This window comes from Xenopus tropicalis, chromosome 1 (assembly GCF_000004195.4).
Source record: "Xenopus tropicalis strain Nigerian chromosome 1, UCB_Xtro_10.0, whole genome shotgun sequence".
Lineage (NCBI taxonomy): Eukaryota > Metazoa > Chordata > Amphibia > Anura > Pipidae > Xenopus > Xenopus tropicalis.
The window spans coordinates 12,149,539-12,172,794 of NC_030677.2; the positions used below are offsets into that span (position 1 = coordinate 12,149,539).

The 23,256-nt window shown below is 43.3% G+C and overlaps 1 protein-coding gene across 12 annotated transcripts in view; it reads right to left on the reverse strand.

Annotated features, from left to right (window-relative positions):
* Positions 1-1,887: 1,887 nt before the first annotated feature.
* The window catches only part of rnf24 (ring finger protein 24), a 53,490-nt gene continuing 32,121 nt past the window's right edge, over positions 1,888-23,256 (reverse strand). For 2 of the 12 annotated variants that reach the window (XM_031895240.1, XM_031895229.1), the window contains 6 exons: positions 18,823-18,972; positions 11,313-11,355; positions 10,931-10,972; positions 9,426-9,505; positions 4,450-8,557; positions 1,888-4,393 (listed from right to left, as the gene is read on the reverse strand). In XM_031895240.1, the coding sequence (XP_031751100.1) occupies positions 8,419-8,557; positions 9,426-9,505; positions 10,931-10,972; positions 11,313-11,355; positions 18,823-18,965 (447 nt within the window). In that variant the 5' untranslated portion in view covers positions 18,966-18,972 and the 3' untranslated portion in view covers positions 1,888-4,393; positions 4,450-8,418. Of the gene's footprint in view, positions 4,394-4,421; positions 8,558-9,425; positions 9,506-10,930; positions 10,973-11,312; positions 11,356-18,822; positions 18,973-23,256 lie in introns of all 12 variants that reach the window. The other 10 variants (XM_031895239.1, XM_031895235.1, XM_031895238.1 and 7 more) reach the window with 10 other exon arrangements.

Below are 23,256 nucleotides of genomic sequence, written 5' to 3' on the forward strand. Positions count from 1 at the left end.
GGCAGAGCCCCAATACCAAAGATAAAATCCATAGAAGAAAAGTAAAAATAAAGTGTTAACGTTACCACCAGTCAGAGCTAATCAGTGATTGGTTACAATAGGTCGCCACCCCAATTAAAAAAATTGATTTGTTTTCTGCAAACTCACTGTCCCCAGAGGTGCAAAACAGAGCCCGACCTCCCTCAGGTTTAACTCACTTGGGGGGAATTCACAAAAGTGGAGATAGACCATTTTTGCAGTAAAAGTGGCGGAAAACACTTTCTTCATATTCACCAACAAAATGTCTAAATTCCAACTAAAACGCCACTTTTTCCCCACCATTTTCAAAATGGAGTAAAGCTCAGTGTAACTGTGTCAGATCAATGCTAAGCTCTGCTCTTTTGTTTCACCCAGTCTCCATTTCCCACCTCTGGTGGGGGCCCATTGGGGATCAGTAACATTAATGGGGATTAGCAGCCTATTGTTAGGGGACAAGTCTCTGTTTAACCCTAGAACAATAGGTGCAAAAAACCTAATTAACATTTAATAAACAGGGGGGCAGAGTAGTGCCGGGGGGGGGGGGGCCTTGAGTCACTTTTTCCCATGAAGAAGGTAATTAGACCCTTAAATCCTGTTACAGAAGTGGAATTACACAGAAATACAGAAAACATTGGAAAGCCCAGCAGCTTGATGTGTAGTTTCCCTGGGCAAAATAAAATTACCCTTCAGGAAATGCCCCTAAAGTGAAATGACAAATGGAAAATCCTGCTGGGAAAATCCTGATTGCAATCTATAGTGAATACCAGAGCTGTCCAGCTGGGGGCGCACACACCCAATGTCTCTCTCCAACAGATGTACGGGCCCCCAGGCTGCTGAAGGGCTCATCATTGTATTATAATCTGGCCTGTACATACATGTAGTTCTAGTGAATACTCAGCCCACTGTACCTATACAGCCCTGGTGTGTGCAATAGTGACACCTAGTGGTGCATTTGTACAACTACAGAAATCTAACATTTTGAGTCAATATTTTAATTTTCTAGAAAAAAACATGTATTTCATTATCACATAATGGAACTGGGTTTCAAACGGCTTTACCACATATCAGACCTGTTTACTTTGTTCAATTATATATGTTTACCACTGGTTGTCGCCATTGTATACACTACAAATATACACTATAGATAGTTGTCTGCTTTACACCTGCCTCTCTTGAGGAGAAGGATTTGGGGTTCCAGCTGTTCTTTCTGAGCATTTTTGGATGACAAAAAAAGACAACTGGATTTTATAAGGATTCCCTAATGCCATAAACTGAAGAATAGAATATAAAGGAGCAATTGCCAATATCTGCCTGTAGATGGCAGCGTCTGCCGAGTCAGTTCCACCCCCTTATACCTAGGGCAGAGGAAATAATATACAGCAAGTGTCCCAATCCTAACCCACCCCCCATGATCAAGGTAGAATTGGTCCCCACCTGACCTATGACCCCTCAGCCCTATTCGCCAGTGCCATGTTAACTCCCAAGGTTCCATACGGTATCATTTTTCTTCCGCTTTATTTTTACAGATATTGTGTGTGCTGTGTTACCCCCTCATTTTATGCTTCTTGGGGGAGGGACAGAACCGGCCAATGGGAAGTATGCTTGCATGAAACGTTCCATGTGCAGAGAAGAGCTCACTGAGCACGTGCAGTGCCACTGACACCCTGAAGATGGCCTAATGAGATCAGAAGATGGGGAGGAGCTGCTGAACTTCTGGGTTGGCACAGGCAGTTCAGTATATAAGCCGGCATCTCTAGGCAGATTCATTTTGAGGGTTTAGTTCCCCTTTAAACCAAAACCCCATCCGTTACTCTTTGATTCCAGCCCAAAACCCTCAGGCTAAACCCCAGAATGACAGAGACGGGTGACTCCTTGTCAAAGTGGCGCTTTATTTACATTTCAAGTCAACGACATGCAAAACGTTTATGTAGATCGTGGTTAGCAAAAAAAAAAACAAAACACGTTTTAATCGCAATTAAATATACAAAAATAGAGCTTACAAAAACATCGAGTTCTTCTTAAAAAATATTCTTCTGCTGCAGAATTTTCTTACTTTAGTGTACAAATAACGTCTGTGGGGGCCGACACTATACGGCCCCCACAAACAGACAGACATAGAAGGCTGTAAGAGACAGACGGGGGGCGGGGCTACGGAGAAGATGGAGGGGGCGGGGCAACGTTTTCCCATTTTAATCCCCTATTTTCCAAGGGGAACATTTCAACCAATAGAAGTGAGCTCTCAGCTGATTAAAAGGGGGGTGTCTAATAAATAGGGGGGGGGCATTACTGAATAGTTATACCCCACACATCCCAGACCAAAGGTTGCCATACAGTGGGGCTGGCCCCCACTAGGTGACCCCAAACCAGTGAAAGTGAGGGCCCCCCGGCCTGACACCCCAATGAGGGAGGTGCTAGCGTGCCTTGAGCTGATATACCCACCTTGTGGGGCAATTACAGTAATACAACAAAAAAAAGAAAGGTTGTAAGGGTCACCAAACTGCCAGTATTTTGGTTTGAGGCTCTGAACCAATCAAACGACCCGTATGTAAATCCACGAGAGCGAGTCTATTTGTAAAGGTTTTTTCGAGAGTTTTCCATTCTGTCGTTAGGGGGGTTAGAACTCGGCAGCAGCACTGAGCTCTATCCCCGCCCCCAAATCTTTAATCCCCAATGGAAGGAAACATTCACTAACGAGAGACAAACCATCGACACCTCCCAGTTCTAACGAGACACAAACACGGGTTCATTCATAAACACAGGGCAGATTTGCGCAAGGGCGGTAACTGACCGCAACCAATCAGCAATAGGCTTTCCAGAATTCAGCCGGCTGCCATTGAGCAGTGAAAGCAAACATTTGATTGGTCGCCATGGGTTACTGCCCAGGGGAACATTTGCCCAGTGTTTCTAAATGAGCCCCATTTATATCTTTTTGATGATTTTCCCCACGAGCCCCCATTTTTTTTCACAAAAGGCTGGAAATTCTTTTCACTTCTACTGCGGGGGGGGGGGGGGGGTTGCCAGAACGGATATTATTTTTAACATTTATTTCCCACAGGCCAATAGAAAGCTGAAAATTGTTTTTGCTTTTTTATTTTTTTGCCCAATTTACAAAAATTTTGTGTTCAGGTCTGAGATGGTTAAATTCTTATTATATCTAAGTATCCTTTCTGCAAAATGGGTTTAAACTTGACCCGAGCCAAAAAACTCCCATCTGATCTCATAGTGGATCCAAATGGGTGCTGAGAAAATATGGTTTGCAATAATAGGAAATGTTCAAAAAAAGAAAAGAAAAAAAAAACTATACATTTAAGACTGTCAAAAGAAATGGGAAAAAAAGAATCTTAGATTTTTTTTATTTTTTTTTAAAGAAAAGCTCCAGCTGGAGCAGAATACTAAAACGCATAGAATCTTCATAATCTGTTTGGCAGGACTGAGGGGGGCAAGGACCTGACCCTACAAACACTCAGCTGACAAAATACAAAGAGAAAGAGGAGACCCTCAAGAGAAGAACCTCAACAGGAGACCCTCAACAAGAGACCCTCAAGAGAAGAACCTCAACAGGAGACCCTCAAGAGAAGAACCTCAACAGGAGACCCTCAAGAGAAGAACCTCAACAGGAGACCCTCAAGAGAAGAACCTTAACAGGAGACCCTCAACAAGAGACCCTCAACAAGAGACCCTCAAGAGAAGAACCTCAACAGGAGACCCTCAAGAGAAGAACCTCAACAGGAGACCCTCAAGAGAAGAACCTCAACAGGAGACCCTCAAGAGAAGAACCTCAAGAGAAGAACCTCAACAGGAGACCCTCAAGAGAAGAACCTCAACAGGAGACCCTCAAGAGAAGAACCTCAACAGGAGACCCTCAAGAAAAGAACCTCAACAGGAGACCCTCAAGAAAAGAACCTCAACAGGAGACCCTCAAAAGAAAAACCTCAAGAAGAACCTCAACAGGAGACCCTCAAGAGAAGAACCTTAACAGGAGACCCTCAACAAGAGACCCTCAACAAGAGACCCTCAAGAGAAGAACCTCAACAGGAGACCCTCAAGAGAAGAACCTCAACAGGAGACCCTCAAGAGAAGAACCTTAACAGGAGACCCTCAACAAGAGACCCTCAACAAGAGACCCTCAAGAGAAGAACCTCAACAGGAGACCCTCAAGAGAAGAACCTCAACAGGAGACCCTCAAGAGAAGAACCTCAACAGGAGACCCTCAAGAGAAGAACCTCAAGAGAAGAACCTCAACAGGAGACCCTCAAGAGAAGAACCTCAACAGGAGACCCTCAAGAAAAGAACCTCAACAGGAGACCCTCAAAAGAAAAACCTCAAGAAGAACCTCAACAGGAGACCCTCAAGAGAAGAACCTCAAGAGAAGAACCTCAACAGGAGACCTGCAAGAGAAGAACCTCAACAGGAGACCTGCAAGAGAAGAACCTCAACAGGAGACCCTCAAGAGAAGAACCTCAACAGGAGACCCTCAAGAGAAGAACCTCAACAGGAGACCCTCAAGAGAAGAACCTCAACAGGAGACCCTCAACAGAAGAACCTCAAGGGGCCATTTAGGTGTAACAGGCTATGCCTGATCTTTAGACAAAGTGCAAAACCTACAGACTACAATGTTTGTAGACTCACAAAGACCATGACACGAAGGTATACGACACCAGACAAACATCTAAAGAACATCCAATGTAAATGTCTTCTGAGCTTATTGCTCAAAAAAGTTTTTTCTAAGCCCTAGCGTAACTGATGTAGAGTGTGACAGCCCTTAAAATTATTTGTGTCAAGAATGATTAGTTGTTACCAAGTTTCCCACTGGATTTAGACAGTCTAAGGACAAGGAATAACCAATTTAGACCCTAGCCACCAGCTCCAGTGTCTCCTACAGGGGAAAACAACTTGTATTTAAGTGCAAAATGCAGCTTCTGCCTGATCCCACCAGTGTGACTATGAAGCAAGAGATGGCAAATATAATAACACTGTTGGACAAATTCCGATCTTTTAAAGAGTCAGCAGTTTGGCCAAAATCACCACTTTCTTTAGCCAAGCATGTTGACAATGGTTTGGCCCTTTAGTTAATACAAAATCAGGGTTAATGAAAACACTTAAGTACAATAAGTGTGGTAATGCTGATTCAAGAAGGTTGGGCGGAGCTTCCTAGGACACACCCAACTACACAAGTATGGCCACTTCCTTATACAAGATGGATTGCAATTTTTCAACATTACTAGTAATATTTGTACTAGTAATGTTTGAAAGACTAGTAACAGAGCAAGGGCAAGTTCCACTGATTACTAATTATCAACACTGAGTCAGGCCTCGTTAGAGAGGCTCAGATATTATATAGAAGCCAATGTAGAGGGCAGATACACCAGCCCGACAGGTCCTACTGCTCCTCTGGTCCAGATGGTGCCCACCATGCCCTCACCCTCATTGGATCTCAGGACTACAGATGTCGGCCAGTGGCCCAGCCCCCTTTAACCGTCAATTGTAAACATCAACCAATAATATTTGCTTTGCAGTCACTGAAGACATTTACACGCTAAGGCATTAATACTTTCAGGTGGCCCTATGGATATTAAGTAGGGCTAGATGGTAAACTATGGTGGACCAATCAGTCCAGACCCCATGGATATACTGGTGCTTATGGTTACGGCTATCTGGTTGATTGGTGGTGGGGGGTTCATGGGTTGAAGTGCAACAATGTCTACTGTAAGGATTTCCATTAAACACAATCAGTGCCATTGGTTACATGAGAGGGGGCAGTTAGTCACTGCTATACTGCCCCCTATATATAGAGCAGTTTCAGGAACACCTAATACATTCACACATTTTATGGAGTCCAGAGGCAGCCAGAATAAAGCGGCACAGTAGCCTGGCGCTGGACGAGTCAAAATGTAACCCAACTGGATTTGATTAATCAGAATGTAAAATGCAGTTGGCCAAGAAGCTTACACCATCCCCCCCCCACAAGAGTGAACATCTATAGTGACTGATCCAACCCAACAAGGATTTACTGGCTACACAAACCGCCAGTCTGGGTGTTGACCAGCCTTTCGCGTTGACCAGCCTTTCGCGTTGACCAGCCTTTCGCGTTGACCAGCCTTCGCGTTGACCAATTCTTACTAATGGAATTTCCTGTATGAATTGTATGCAGGGCCCATTCGTTGGCTTGGCAATAAGGGGCAATACTGTACTTGATGAAATTAATGGGCAATTTGGTGCACCGAAGACTAAAGATCATTGAAATATGTGGCCGTATCCTTAGCCAAACACTAGGAAGCCTTTTAATACCCATAAAACCATTCCCCACCATGAAATCAATGTATGTCAATACGCCCATTGAAACCCATGGAGGCTCCATGCTCTCTCCCAATGGAGACAAATTAATAAACTATAAATATTATATCCGACACACATGAACCCAATGACTAGAAACTGAAACCTTGACATAAATGTAACCGCTGTCTCATCATTTGTACCTTATAAACTGCTTAGAACCGTTACAGGATAAGAAGTTTGCTCGGTTGCCAAGGTAATAAACCAAGCTAGAACCTAAAAAGTTAGGGTTTCAATTTTTTTTTGTGGAGGGGGAAGACCAAACAACCTGCAGACATCGGTACAATCAAATAATACAAGAAGTAAGTGCTCTCCGTTCTACGTGGAACTAAGGTTATTGTGCTTGGCATGGGGGTGGTGGAACCTTGCACTTGGGTTTCCAGCCTTAAGAATAGAAAAATAAAGGGATGTTTTAGAGTTTGGGGTCAGGAGTGACTAAAGGAAGTCAAGGAAACCCTTATTGTCTACATGAAACCAACTGCAAGTCTACACATTCTCACATCAGTCATTAGATGACCAAGAGGAGGAAAGGGAGGCTGAAGTTCCTCACTGAAGGCCAAACAATATCTATATGAAGGGTACATGGTACTCTGTCCTACACTTTTCCCCCCCTAAAGTCACAGCTATGCTATCATCACGGGGAGTATATACTACTAAACTACTCTAAAGCCATTGGGTGATGGGTCTTCATACCAGGGCTGATTGTCTAAGGCCCCTCAGATTCCCAGACTGCAGTAGCTACGCACAATGCACTGTATATTGTAAACTAATTGTACAGGAAAGGCCAAAAAAACAAATGCAGCTCCCCCTTGATGGACCTTTTCCGTTTCCCTTTTAGCCACAGTCATAAAGTCCTACAGCGGGGGTTGTGCATCCCAGGTACAGTCTTGGAGATGCAGCTCATGAAAAGGAACGCAAATGTGATACAGACGTAAACAGGTGAACAACTCCATTCTACTCCATCTTGTGTGCACTTTCGTTGGGCAACAGAATGGGGTAAAAGGCAAAAAGACTTAGCGATGAAGTCCTGCTCCTCTTAAGGATCTGGTGATAGAAAGGCTTGAAGATCTCAGCTGTGAAGCCAACCACAAATCCCATAAGGTGGTTGGACCTTTCTCCAACAAGTGCCAGGAATTATACAGACTTTTACACCATTAGCACAAAGCACATTCATGACTCATGACATTTTTTTATACAGTATGTGGCCAAGTTCTAGAGTGGTGCTTAGGTGACCCTAATATCTGGTCATTTGAAGGTCATTCATTGTCGCTCTTTAAGTTGGCATTTGGTTGCATTTTGTTGGAGAGTTTTCTATTCAACCTGATCCAAGTAAATATATTATTGTCCTATTAAGGCTGTGGATTCTGGGCAGACCTGTTGAGGTTCTTCTCTTGAGGTTCTCCAGGGATGTTGTCTCCATGGCTCTGGGGTTGTTTTGATGACAAGCACCCAGTATCCTCAGCTAGCAAAGGACGAACCAGATGAGCGTCATGGGCGACACCCCTACCATAGATGTTACATGCATTTGTTGCATTGAGATGCAGGTCAGATGGTGATGGAGACCGGTTTGTGACCGGATGTGGATATTCATTGCCTAATGTTTCCAGTTTTGCTAACCTGCCCCACTTTGGGCCTCTATAGATACTCAGTACGATGAGATGGTCGCTGTAGAGTCGAGCAGTTTGCATAGTGGGCTGAGTCTCCCATTCCCTTCTCCGTGGTACCTTTGCCTTCAAACATACAAAACTTTTCTTTACATTTTTTTTTGGGGGGGGGGGGGGGATTTCCCTCCTGGCACAGTGAAGCTTCCAGTCAAAAAGTGAGAAGAACAAAATAAAAGTATCAGTCACAAAGGTTTCCGTTAAAATGTGGTAAAGTGCTCTTCCAAGGCCTATACTGCTGCTGAGTGTCCCCCCTCGTACGTGGCTCCTCCTCCCGCCGGCGTCAAAAGTGCTTTGGCTGCTGTAGAGTCCACACGTGTGTGCGTAGGAGCCTCACGGGGGCTTAGTGTTGGGCGGGAGATCTGTGGCTCTGTGTGTAGGGGGCCCTGGGGGCATTGGCTGAGAGCTATACAATGTTCTCTGCCCCGGGGAGGGGCCCTTGTGGGGGGCCATGTTCCTGGTTACTGTGCAGCTGAGCCAACTGTAGGACCGGCATGTTGCAGAGCGGACACACTTTCCGCACCTCCAGCCATTTAATGAGGCACCTGAGAGAGGATAGGGGATTAGATAGACAGGTTTTACTAGGAATGCTGGGAACTCTCTGTAGTATTTCCATGCAGACAGGAACAGGAAGACTTGCTACAAGTATAGATATATATAGGGGGCAGGGGGAGGAGAGAAGAGACAAAGGGGGGCAGGGGGAGGAGAGAAGAGACAAAGGGGGGCAGGGGGAGGAGAGAAGAGAATTAGGGGGGCAGGGGGAGGAGAGAAGAGACAAAGGGGGGCAGGGGAAGGAGAGAAGAGACAAAGGGGGGCAGGGGAGGAGAGAAGAGAATAAGGGGGGCAGGGGAGGAGAGAAGAGACAAAGGGGGGCAGGGGAGGAGAGAAGAGACAAAGGGGGGCAGGGGAAGGAGAGAAGAGACAAAGGGGGGCAGGGGAGGAGAGAAGAGACAAAGGGGGGCAGGGGAAGGAGAGAAGAGACAAAGGGGGGCAGGGGAAGGAGAGAAGAGACAAAGGGGGCAGGGGAGGAGAGAAGAGACAAAGGGGGGCAGGGGAGGAGAGAAGAGAATAAGGGGGGCAGGGGAGGAGAGAAGAGAATAAGGGGGGCAGGGGAGGAGAGAAGAGAATAAGGGGGGCAGGGGAGGAGAGAAGAGACAAAGGGGGGCAGGGGAGGAGAGAAGAGAATAAGGGGGGCAGGGGAGGAGAGAAGAGAATAAGGGGGGCAGGGGAGGAGAGAAGAGAAGAGAATAAGGGGGGCAGGGGAGGAGAGAAGAGACAAAGGGGGGCAGGGGAGGAGAGAAGAGAATAAGGGGGGCAGGGGAGGAGAGAAGAGACAAAGGGGGGCAGGGGAGGAGAGAAGAGAATAAGGGGGGCAGGGGAGGATTTGCAGCACAGTAGCACAGACACACGTACTTTCTATGGAAGGCATGCTTGCACGGGCATATTCCCAACTCATCTTTGGGTTTAAATTCCTCCAGACACACAGCGCAGATCTGACAGGTAAGAAAAGAGATGTGAGAGATCCCAGTACATTGATATTCCTACAGCTTGTACCTTCTGTACTGGGAATAGTAACTGTGTCCTTAGTTATTAGCCCTTATACATGAGTTCCCTGTATAACTCAGCCTTGTGCCTTTATATGGGCACAGAACCCCTCAGTGACTGCTAATATCCTTATCATTTACAGTAGGGGGTACATTATCCCTTATAATACATGTGTGATACTCAGAGTTCCCTGTATAACTCAGCCTGCAGCCTTGTGCCTTTATATGGGCACAGAACCCCTCAGTGACTGCTAATATCCTTATCATTTACAGTAGGGGGTACATTATCCCTTATAATACATGTGTGATACTCAGAGTTCCCTGTATAACTCAGCCTGCAGCCTTGTGCCTTTATATGGGGGGCACAGAACCCCTCAGTGACTGCTAATATCCTTATCATTTACAGTAGGGGGTACATTATCCCTTATAATACATGAGTGATACCCAGAGTTCCCTGTATAACTCTGTATAATTATTATAGAGGCAGTGGAAGGGTGCCGGGGTGCACCCACCGGTTGTTACAGTAAGAGGCACGTACACACAGACCCAGCTCATCCCCCTTTCAAACCCGTAAGACAAACATTTGCCGGAAAGTGAATATGTGTCACTAGTGTATTGATTTAATCCCGCTGGCACCATGATGGGCTGTGGGCAGGAATAAAAACAAAGGTAAAGTAGAATATAGGGCACTGGGGGGGGGGGGAGCATTACCCGCTGGCACTGCCAGGAGAATAAAAAGCACAGTGCTGGTCACAAACCATAGGGGGCGCTGCCCTTGTTAATCTTGTTCCTGTATTGACTTTCTGTTGCCGTTTGTTATTGCATCAGAGCCTCATCCCGGCTGGTTATATAAAGGCTTCTAACTATTAGAGAATGACCTATACTAAGCAGCTTTTCAATTGGTCTCCATTATATATGTGTTATAGATTTTGAATTATTTGCCTTCGTCTTTCAACTCTTTGCAATTTTTAAATGGGGGTCACTGACTCCGGCAGCCAAAAAACTATTGCTCTGTGAGGCTCCAGTTTTATCGTTACTTTATTTCCTATTCAGGCCCTCCCCAAGTCATATACCAGTCTCTCATCCAAACCACTCCCTGGTTGCTAAGGTAATTTGGATCATAGCAACCAAATAGCTGCTGACACTCCAAACTGCAGAGCTGCTGAACTGAAAATGAAATAATTAAAAATCTACAAATAATAAAAAGTGAAGACCAATTGCAAACAGTCTCAGAATATTACTCAAACGCTTCTTGTTTTATTCCCTCTTATGTATTCAGGTGCCTACTATACAAAGAGCAGTTCAGCAGGAACAGCCCCGTGAGTTTGCCCCAGTCACAAAGCCCAAAGGTTACAGACAGACACAATCACTCACCTCATACAGGTTAAGCTCTTTAACCTTTTCTTTTAATATCACCTAAAAAGCAAGAAAATAAACATTAAACACTGTAAACTCAAACTTTATCAAGAAAACATAAAAACACTTGAATGTAATTGCATTAAAATGTATATATGTATAATATAGTAAAGAGCCTGAATAAGAGCAATGTGTTGGAAGATGACTACCACCTAGTGGTTAAGATACAGCACTGCAGCTGAAAGATACGTGCATTATGGCAGTTTCTATGAGCAGTAGGGTCACTACCTTTAGTTACAAAATATATTGGCTGGTAGGGCTGTGATGTCAGGAGTGGGCGGGGCTGTAATATAAATGGGGTATTTAGAATTTCTAGCATTTATTCCCAGGCCAGACTCACCTGCTTGTAAGCATACAGCTCCTTTCTTGCCTGGTGCCTTAGTCTAGAAAGAAAGGACAGAAGGAGAAGGTGTAAGTACAAACAGCTACATTATTCATGCCAATATAACAGCCTTATAGCCCAACAGCTCCATGGCAACACGGCATTTACCAGACCAGAGTCAGACTGACCCGCTAGAGTCCCAGAGGATGCCCAGGTTCTATGGGGCACCAATCAGGGACTGGCATTTCTTAGTTTAGATATAACCTCTATTACATTCAGCACTGCCTCCATGTGATTATTATATGCGTGGCCCCTGGATGTCAGGCTCCCTAGGGAAGCAGGCCGGCCACTGAATGCCTTTAGCTCACTATGAACACTGAGCATGTTGATTCCATATCTGGATTTTACCTACATTAGGGTGACTGGATCACTTGGAAATTCAAGGACACGTCTAATCAATACATGTTACAGGGCAGCACTGACTGCATTAAATATAAACGGGTTCAGCCCTGCTAGCTGGATTTTTTTTTTTAGATGTTTCCCTGAATTTTCAAGTGATTTGGTCACCCTAACATACATACAACAGAGTAGGTATTGGCCCCCAATCGCTGCTCCTCACCCCCCCACCAGACTGGCGGAAACAGGGAAACGGGTGCAGAAAGTGTCGTTATTTCAGAACCACAAGAGAACAAGTCAGGACTGAATGTTCTGACCCGAGGGATTAAGAATATTTACTCACACTGGGGGAGACGAGTGAAATTGCGCTCGCTGTTTGCCGTGACACAAATGGAGATATTTTATATATTATTATAGATTTGCATCAAAATAGCAGAGGTTTCTAGAAGCAAAGATTCCTCCATGTACAGCATTTATATTCTGATAAAATAAGCAATTATTTATCTACTTATTGTGCCTCTTCTCAGCCTGAAATGTAAAACTGTGCTCAGTTTGCCAAGGCCAGGGACCCCAGCACCCAGGGACCCCCAGCCCCCAGCACCCAGGGATCCCCAGCAACAAGGGACCCCCAGCAACCAGGGACCCCCAGCACCCAGGGATCCCCAGCAACAAGGGACCCCCAGCAACCAGGGACCCCCAGCACCCAGGGAACCCCAGCACCCAGGGACCCCCAGCACCCAGGGACCCCCAGCAACCAGGGATCCCCAGCAACAAGGGACCCCAGCAACAAGGGACCCCAATGCCTGTGTCCCATCAGCTGCCTTCAGAATATTCTACCTCTGTCCACTTCTTACCACTTTTCCACTGGCTCTTTAAAGGGGGGGTTCACCTTTAAGTTAACCTTTAGTATGTTACAGAATGCCCTATACCTAGCAACTTTGCAGTTGGTTTTCATTTTTCATTTTTTATAGTTTCTGACTAATTTGCCTTTCTCTTCTGCCTCTTTCCCGCTTTCGCATGGGGGTCACTGACCCCGGCAGCCAATCACCTTTGTTCTGTGAGGCTCCAGTTTTATTGTTACTTATCTTTCTATGCAGACCTTCTCCTATTCATATTCCTACCTCTCGTTTAAACCCCTGCCTGATTGCTAGGCTAAATAAGACCCTAGCAACCAAATAGCTGCTAAAGTACCAAATGGAGAGCTGCTGAACAAAAAGCGAAATAACCAGAAATAAAAAATAAAAAAAATTGAGACCAATTGCATATTGTCCCAGAATATCAATATCTACAGCATATAAAAAGTTAATTTAAGGTGAACTACCCCTTGTAGTGAAGTCCTACTAACGGCTTTATTACCTAATGGGAACAGGGAATCACTTACCTGAGCTCAGGGACCAACCCACAATATACTGTATATTTAGAATACAAATCTCACATTATAAGCCTGATTCACATTACATTGCAGAACAGATATCTATGTATTATATATATATATGTTTCATCCATGAAAATGTGCAGTCTCCCGCTCCCGTGCCAGATGCATTCAGTTAATGTTTTGACCATTTCCCATGACCCCTCAGCTCAGCTTCTCATTAGCAGCTCACTGAGCATGTGCAGTGCCACTGACACACACAAGATGTGTAGAAGAACTAGGTCATTACTGTTATAGGCATGGGGAACCTCTGGCAGTTTACAGAAGCAGGGGCTGGACTAGAGCCCTCTTATGGTAGAAAAGGGTTAGGAAGCCTTTAAAGGGAAACTACACCCCCAGAATGAATACGTAACCAACAGACCAACTATGTTAAGTGGCCTATTAAAGAATCTCCCCAAACTGGAATATATATATCAGTAAATATTGCCCTTTTACATCCTTTCCCTTGAGCCGCCATTTAGTGATGGCCTGTGTGCTCCCTCAGAGATCAGCTGACAGGAAGTGATGCAGCTCTAACTGTAACAGGAAGTAGTGTGGGAGCAAAAGGCAGAACTCTGCCCATTCATTGGCTGATGGGGCCTAGCATGTATGTGTGCCTTGGCTTGTTTGTGTGCACTGTGACTCCTATGATCCCAGGGGGCGGCCCTTAGTACCTAAAATGGCAGTTTCCTATTTAGGATTACCCAATGGCACATACTGCTAAACAAGTATATTTATATGAAAATGGTTTATTTAGATGAAGCAGGGTTTTACATATGAGCTGTTTATGCAATATATTTTTATAGAGGGGTATAGTTTCCCTTTAAATGTTAATATTTATGAACAGCATTTGTTATTCCTTTGCTTTATACCTTTATACACCCCAGTATGTAATTCTCTCCTAAACTCGTTGCCATGGCGCTGGGCACCATACTCCGCTGACAATCCCGTATGTAGTGATTAATGCATCGCAGTAATTACTGCCCCCCGCCGCGGGTAATCTCTCCTTCCATCCTATAAATGGGTCGGGCTGATTGCCTCTCAGCGCCGGAAGAATAGAGCAACCTTAATATGCACCTCGCGGCACCTTTTTTGGACGGGGGCCACATGATCAGAGGGTTGCTATGGCAACGGAACAGTTAAAGGAAAGAACGGTTCATACATTTACCTCCAGTCTAAGTACCCTTAATGTCTTGGAGCTCACAGACAGAAATCGGTAGCAGCACATTCTAGAAGAAAAAACCTCGGTAAAAGTCTCACATTTTGGCGCAGGCGGATGCAGTGTGTCTGATTACAAAGCAGGGCTGGAGCAGGACATGGGGGGTGTATTTAACATTAAAATATATATATAAATTGATTTATATAGCGGCCGTGGGGCTCATTTAATCAGGCCCATTCTGAGTACAACCGGCCATCTCTGCCTTTTCTCTTCTTTCCATAGTTGCCCACTGTCTGCCCGCCCACTCCTCCCGTTTCAGCCACTCAGCTTTGAGATATTTCATGTCTTGTTACTGTCCTTCCTCAGTGAGCTCCGCAGGGGCGGGACTTCTACTGTATATGCCAATGTGATAATGTCTGCTATGGGCCAATTATTAGGCTATGAATTATTGGCCGATTAGGTTTTTTTTTTTTTTTTTTAAATATATAGTTGCCTTTCAATGGCATAATAGTTCCAATGATATACAGGTATGGAACCCATTATCCCGAATGCTCGGGACCTGGGGCTTTCCGTAATTCGAGAAAAGGGAATAATTTAACCATGTAATAAACCCAATAGGGCTGTTCTGCCCCAATAAGGGGTAATTATATCTTAGTTGGGATCAAGTACAGGTACTGTTTTATTATTACAGAGAAAAGGGAATCATTTAACCATGAAATAAACCCAATAGGGCTGTTCTGCCCCAATAAGGGGTAATTATATCTTAGTTGGGATCAAGTACAGGTACTGTTTTATTATTACAGAGAAAAGGGAATCATTTAACCATTAAATAAACCCAATAGGGCTGTTCTGCCCCCAATAAGGGGTAATTATATCTTAGTTGGGATCAAGTACAGGTACTGTTTTATTATTACAGAGAAAAGGGAATCATTTAACCATGAAATAAACCCAATAGGGCTGTTCTGCCCCAATAAGGGGTAATTATATCTTAGTTGGGATCAAGTACAGGTACTGTTTTATTATTACAGAGAAAAGGGAATCATTTAACCATGAAATAAACCCAATAGGGCTGTTCTGCCCCAATAAGGGGTAATTATATCTTAGTTGGGATCAAGTACAGGTACTGTTTTATTATTACAGAGAAAAGGGAATCATTTAACCATTAAATAAACCCAATAGGGCTGTTCTGCCCCAATAAGGGGTAATTATATCTTAGTTGGGATCAAGTACAGCTACTGTTTTATTATTACAGAGAAAAGGGAATCATTTAACCATTAAATAAACCCAATAGGGCTGTTCTGCCCCCAATAAGGGGTAATTATATCTTAGTTGGGATCAAGTACAGGTACTGTTTTATTATTACAGAGAAAAGGGAATCATTTAACCATGAAATAAACCCAATAGGGCTGTTCTGCCCCCAATAAGGGGTAATTATATCTTAGTTGGGATCAAGTACAGGTACTGGTTTATTATTACAGAGAAAAAGGAAATTAATTTTAAAAATCTGAATTATTTGATTAAAATTGAGTCTATGGGAGAAAGGCATTCTGTAATTTGGAGCTTTCTGGATAATGGGTTTCCGGATATAGGAATCCGATACCTGTACTAAAAACAAGAAATATCTCAAAGTCTCTGTAAAGGTGGAACATACATGGCAATAAGTATGCTCTATAGACCCCCAAACATTTCTTTGGAATATGTAAGATATTTGGGAATGTATCATTGCTGCCTGGGATATTCCCATGGATAAAACAAAGAGAGATGCGTCTCTGCATCAGTAACCTTGGCATTGGTGAAAGTCCCCGTCGGTCTCCTGGTTTTAAGTTACTAATGGATGAGCCAATCTGCAGCCTGCAAAGAAACAATGGGACACAGGAGACCGCACACATCATATATACAGTGAAGCCATGCACATACAGACAATATACTGAATTCCTCTGGGTTTGCAATGGCTGCCGTCAGAACCTGCCTATTCCAGCTGCTTTTTTGTAAAAAGAAAAAAGTGTAACTGCATCCAGGCTACCTGCAAGGAAGTAGGTGTCATTCTAGCTGTGCACTACACTTCCCAGCATCCTTAGCTAGCTGAGCAGTTTCAGGCTGACAAGCTCCAGTACCGGCGTAGGGTTTCCCATTAAAGTGAATGGGGGGTGGAAGTGCTATAACCCTAGGCCTGCAATCGAGGAAGAGGTTAAATATTTAGTTTCACATTAAGAAGTTTGGGTGTAAATTCTATTTAAAAAAAGTGAATGATTATAATTATAACCAAGGCTTGAATAGTAGATGTAATTACACCCATATGCTCATATTTGGGCCTGTGTCCTGACTTGCAGATTATAAAAGCTACAAAGGAATGTGCTGAAACCTACAAATAACAATAAAATCCGCTGTGTGCGCCAATCCCTGACCAATCACCACTAGAGGGCAGTGTTGTGCTGCGGTTTATTTGGAGAATGAATCCGATGCAGACGGCTCCCACCCATGTTATATGTTGGGTGCATATAATAACCTATTTAGACATTTTGCTTCCAATCCCAACCCCTATTAACGAGGCGCTGATTTACTATTACAAGGCTAGTTCATTTTCTTCTCAGACAATTTGCACTTGGTCTTCATTTTTTATCTTTCTGCACCTCTCCAATTTCAACCCCTATATGGCTGCTAGGGCCCCACGTATCCTAGCAACAATGCAAAGGTTTAGGAGCAATTGAAAGCATAAGAGAACCAGTTTTTTTTTGGTTGCTGGGGTCAGTGACTCCAATAAACAGACTGCATTTAAAATCACTGGAAAGAGGCAGAAAAGGCAAATACAGGTATTGGACCTCTTATCCGGAAACCCATTATCCAGAAAGTTCCAAATTACGGAAAAGCCACCTCCCATAGACTCAATTTTAATCAGATAATTAACATTTTTAAAAATGATTCCCTTTTCTCTGTAATAATAAAACAGTACCTGTACTTGATCCCAACTAAGATATAATTACCCCTTATTGGGGCAGAACAGCCCTATTGGGTTTATTTCATGGTTAAATGATTCCCTTTTCTCTGTAATAATAAAACAGTACCTGTACTTGATCCCAACTAAGATATAATTACCCCTTATTGGGGGCAGAACAGCCCTATTGGGTTTATTTAATGGTTAAATGATTCCCTTTTCTCTGTAATAATAAAACATTACCTGTACTTGATCCCAACTAAGATATAATTACCCCTTATTGGGGGCAGAACAGCCCTATTGGGTTTATTTAATGGTTAAATGATTCCCTTTTCTCTGTAATAATAAAACAGTACCTGTACTTGATCCCAACTAAGATATAATTACCCCTTATTGGGGGCAGAACAGCCCTATTGGGTTTATTTAATGGTTAAATGATTCCCCTTTCTCTGTAATAATAAAACAGTACCTGTACTTGATCCCAACTAAGATATAATTACCCCTTATTGGGGCAGAACAGCCCTATTGGGTTTATTTCATGGTTAAATGATTCCCTTTTCTCTGTAATAATAAAACAGTACCTGTACTTGATCCCAACTAAGATATAATTACCCCTTATTGGGGCAGAACAGCCCTATTGGGTTTATTTCATGGTTAAATGATTCCCCTTTCTCTGTAATAATAAAACAGTACCTGTACTTGATCCCAACTAAGATATAATTACCCCTTATTGGGGCGGAGCAGCCCTATTAGGCTTATTTAATGGTTAAATGATTCCCTTTTCTCTGTAATAATAAAACAGTACCTGTACTTGATCCCAACTAAGATATAATTACCCCTTATTGGGGCAGAACAGCCCTATTGGGTTTATTTCATGGTTAAATGATTCCCTTTTCTCTGTAATAATAAAACAGTACCTGTACTTGATCCCAACTAAGATATAATTACCCCTTATTGGGGGCAGAACAGCCCTATTGGGTTTATTTCATGGTTAAATGATTCCCTTTTCTCTGTAATAATAAAACAGTACCTGTACTTGATCCCAACTAAGATATAATTACCCCTTATTGGGGGCAGAACAGCCCTATTGGGTTTATTTCATGGTTAAATGATTCCCTTTTCTCTGTAATAATAAAACAGTACCTGTACTTGATCCCAACTAAGATATAATTACCCCTTATTGGGGCAGAACAGCCCTTTTGGGTTTATTTAATGGTTAAATGATTCCCTTTTCTCTGTAATAATAAAACAGTACCTGTACTTGATCCCAACTAAGATATAATTACCCCTTATTGGGGCAGAACAGCCCTTTTGGGTTTATTTAATGGTTAAATGATTCCCTTTTCTCTGTAATAATAAAACAGTACCTGTACTTGATCCCAACTAAGATATAATTACCCCTAAGCATTCTGGAAAATGGGTCCCATACCTGTAACTCAAAAACCATTAAAAAATGAAGACCAACTGAAAACTTGCCACGAATAGGTAAATCTGTAATATACAGAGTTACAGAGACTCACCATCCAGATCCAAAGAGGTCGGTGTCGGTTCCCTGGGTCGGCGTGTACAAAAGCAAATACTCGGCACAGAATACGGGCGAGAGGTTGGTGCCGCAGGGGGCGGGGCTTACCTGATAAGGTAGCAGCAGAAGAGAAGGCTGAGGATGAAGACGAATATGGCCGTACCGAACACCACAATGTAGATGTTGAGAGGCAGGTTCTGGAACCCAATATTCGGCATTCTGAAGCTGTAATGCTGGAAATCTGGGCTCATGGGTGGGCTGCAAAGGAACACACAGAACTTGGAGGTGGTTCTATATATCACAGAGGACTTTCCACAGGAAAAAGAGATTTGCACAAGTCTGTGCTCCCCCCGCGCTAGTGGTACCTTCCCAGATCACAAGCACTCACCACAAGTTTAGGCCTAAGGCACCCTGGGAAATTTCAGGAATTTTTAAAGCAAAAACAAAATTGACTTTAATAGGAGAACTCATGTAGTGAATGCTTAGGCTTCCCTTATGGCACTACTTCTACTTTGTGGTCGCCATCTTTATCCCCCCCATTGTGGCACCCCCCAATTACTGTCAGGCCAGGCGTGTAGAATTCCCACTAATTACAGGTAACACAGGTTAATGGTAAAATGAATGTTGCTGTGAGGCCCGGTATCATCCAGCTGCGCTACTGGGATTTCCCCAAGATGATGGGAGTTTACACAGGAATTGAACTCATGTCCTCAGTCACAGTCAAGTGACTTAACCAAAGGCCACACCTTCCCCTATGAAATCATTAAATACATAAACAAGTATAAAACAGTCACCTGATTCTGCTCCCACCAATCAAACCTGCCCCTGGTCCATGTCTATTTCATTCTCATTTTTAAATCCCAGAATCCTCTCTGGTCCCATTCCTTAACTAAACTCGGATTTGTCATTTTATGGAACACTCTGTGCCTATCAGGCAGACATATAATCTCCCCGTGACACCCAGTCGCGCCACGGACAGGTAAAACAGGCTCAGGCACCCTGATCGGACAACTCCCATGATCCTTGTCTGGCCGGAGCTCACTCCCAGCCGGTTTGAAATCTGTAGTCGAAAAGATCCCTAAGTCTTTACCCTACTGCTTTATTCTGATTGGTTGTGGGTTGGTCTAGCCCTGTGTTAATTTTCTGATTGGGTACATGTTGGTCAAGCATTGGTGTGAATGTTCTGATTATCTACAGCTTGAACTTGCCCCAGTTGGGTGCATTAGGGGTACCCCCAAGTCCAGCAAAGGATGCCCTATGGTAGCTCCTACTCATATTTCTTACAGGTAATATAGTGAATAAAGTAACCCCGCTATATAGGGATATCATAAGTCACAAAGGAGTTCCATGACCATATAATATCCTCCTATTTTACAACAGGAAGTATGTTATTATAATAAACAAGTTTTAATGAGTCATGTGACATTACATCACTAAGCTCTGATTATAAGGATATCATTTACAGTTTGATCCCATAGGGAAATGACCAAACAGTATATTATATGAACATATCCCTATGCCTCTGTGCATCCTACATATATAATAGGCTGTAATGGCCATTGGTCAGTATTGCGCTTTATATATACAGGATATTAATATTTTAGGCTAATACACTTAGGGAGACGCCACTTACAGGAGGAGCTGCATGGGTGCCAAGGTGCTGACTGCTCCCAACCTATTTCCCTTCATTCCTTTATTTATCAAAGTTGTGCTGCCCCCGCCCAGTTGGCTGGAAAATTCCCCCGGAGGCAGCAGGACTGTAAGGACAAGCTAACCCAAATCCCTCTCTTATGTACTGTGGGGCAGGGGGAGCGACTGCACTAGGACCTGGGCCACCTAGGTCCCACGGGGGAGATGCACCACAGTAAGGATGAGGGGGTACGAGGGGGTACATAGGGGCCCACAAGGAACCAGCTAGGTTACTGCGTGCACAGTCAGCAAGTGGTATATACTGACCCCCTATCTGAACACAAACTCTGATTGGCTGTGTGGGATGCAAGACCCGGTGCACTACACAGGCAGGTTTCATACTAAAACACTGACAGATACATAATATGGGTAACAGCAAATAAAGGGTTAAGAAATGGTTGTACAGATATGGGATCCCTTATCCGGAAACCTATTATCCAGAAAGTTTCGAATTACGGAAGGCCATCTCCAATAGACTCCATTATAAACAAATAATACTAATTTTTAAAAATGATTTCCTTTTCTCTGTAATAATAAAACAGTACCTGTACTTGATCCCAACTAAGATATAATTACCCCTTATTGGGACAGAACAGCCCTATTGGGTTTATTTCATGGTTAAATGATTCCCTTTTCTCTGTAATAATAAAACAGTACCTGTACTTGATCCCAACTAAGATATAATTACCCCTTATTGGGGGCAGAACAGTCCTATTGGGTTTATTTAATGGTTAAATGATTCCCTTTTCTCTGTAATAATAAAACAGTACCTGTACTTGATCCCAACTAAGATATAATTACCCCTTATTGGGGGCAGAACAGCCCTATTGGGTTTATTTAATGGTTAAATGATTCCCTTTTCTCTGTAATAATAAAACAGTACCTGTACTTGATCCCAACTAAGATATAATTACCCCTTATTGGGGGCAGAACAGCCCTATTGGGTTTATTTCATGGTTAAATGATTCCCTTTTCTCTGTAATAATAAAACAGTACCTGTACTTGATCCCAACTAAGATATAATTACCCCTTATTGGGGGCAGAACAGCCCTATTGGGTTTATTTAATGGTTAAATGATTCCCTTTTCTCTGTAATAATAAAACAGTACCTGTACTTGATCCCAACTAAGATATAATTACCCCTTATTGGGGGCAGAACAGCCCTATTGGGTTTATTTAATGGTTAAATGATTCCCTTTTCTCTGTAATAATAAAACAGTACCTGTACTTGATCCCAACTAAGATATAATTACCCCTTATTGGGGGCAGAACAGCCCTATTGGGTTTATTTAATGGTTAAATGATTCCCTTTTCTCTGTAATAATAAAACAGTACCTGTACTTGATCCCAACTAAGATATAATTACCCCTTATTGGGGGCAGAACAGCCCTATTGGGTTTATTTCATGGTTAAATGATTCCCTTTTCTCTGTAATAATAAAACAGTACCTGTACTTGATCCCAACTAAGATATAATTACCCCTTATTGGGGCAGAACAGCCCTATTGGGTTTATTTCATGTTTTATAGTTTTTTTAGTAGACGCAAGGTGTGGAGATCCAAATTATGGAAAGACCCCTTATTCGGAGTACCCTTGGTCCCGAGCATTCTGGATAATGGGTCCTATACCTGTACTTCATCAAAGAAGGTGAATTCCAGCTAAAGTCAAAAGTTATAATATTTAATCTCTGCCCACAATCCCCAAATGCCCCGAGGCTCTGTTTTGCTTCTAAGGAGTTAAAAGGTTCTGAAATGTCACAAAATCCCCACTTATCTCCGTGGCCAGAAATGTTTATTGTCTATAAACTGAAAGTGAAATAAACCCATAAACACATGAAAGCAAAGCCGGAGCGGGGACATGGGATATGTTATTTATAAAACTCCCTGTCAGTGCCATAATGTAAAGTGCAAAAGTGCTCAGAGGAGCAGCTTCCCCTGGAGTTGCTTAGGTAGGTTTACTTGCCCTTTACTTAGCCAGAAGCATTGTTTCGCAGTACCATGTGACCCTTTCCCTGCTATATAATACAAATGACAGCCAGTCCCTGCAGGCATTACTAGCACAAATAGGTTCATAAGGATTTATGGAATTTTCCATATAAGCGACCCCCACGTATCCAGCTCAGGATAAAAACAGAGGGGGGTATTTCATGTAAAGGGGTAAAATACCTCTCTGTATTGTTACATTTCAGCCCATTAACCTTTAACAGACTTTTGGCCAACACTGTACAAACATTCCAAACATCGCCCATGAGCGGCCGGACCCCACCCCTACTGAGGAATCTGCGCCACTGTCCATTTAGGGTATTAGCCGGCTAACAGAACTGCCGTATGCATTATTATGTTATATATTTGCCTTTATATCTGCAAACAAAGAAGCTGCCATATTGCTTCCTCAGGTTGAAAAAAATTGTCAACAAACAGCAGCTATTTATGACCACTAGGTGGTGCTGTGTTATGGCTGTCAATCAGAGGAAAGCAATATGTATATAGTCCCCATTTGTAAAGCCTTCACAAAATTATAAAACAATAGACCCTTTAAATAGCCGTACTTACTGTAGGGCATCAATACCTACCCATAGCCGTACTTACTGTAGGGCATCAATGCCTACCCATAGCCGTACTTACTGTAGGGCATCAATGCCTACCCATAGCCGTACTTACTGTAGGGCATCAATACCTACCCATAGCCGTACTTACTGTAGGGCATCAATACCTACCCATAGCCGTACTTACTGTAGGGCATCAATACCTACCCATAGCCGTACTTACTGTAGGCCATCAATACCTACCCATAGCCGTACTTACTGTAGGCCATAAATACCTACCCATAGCCGTACTTACTGTAGGCCATCAAT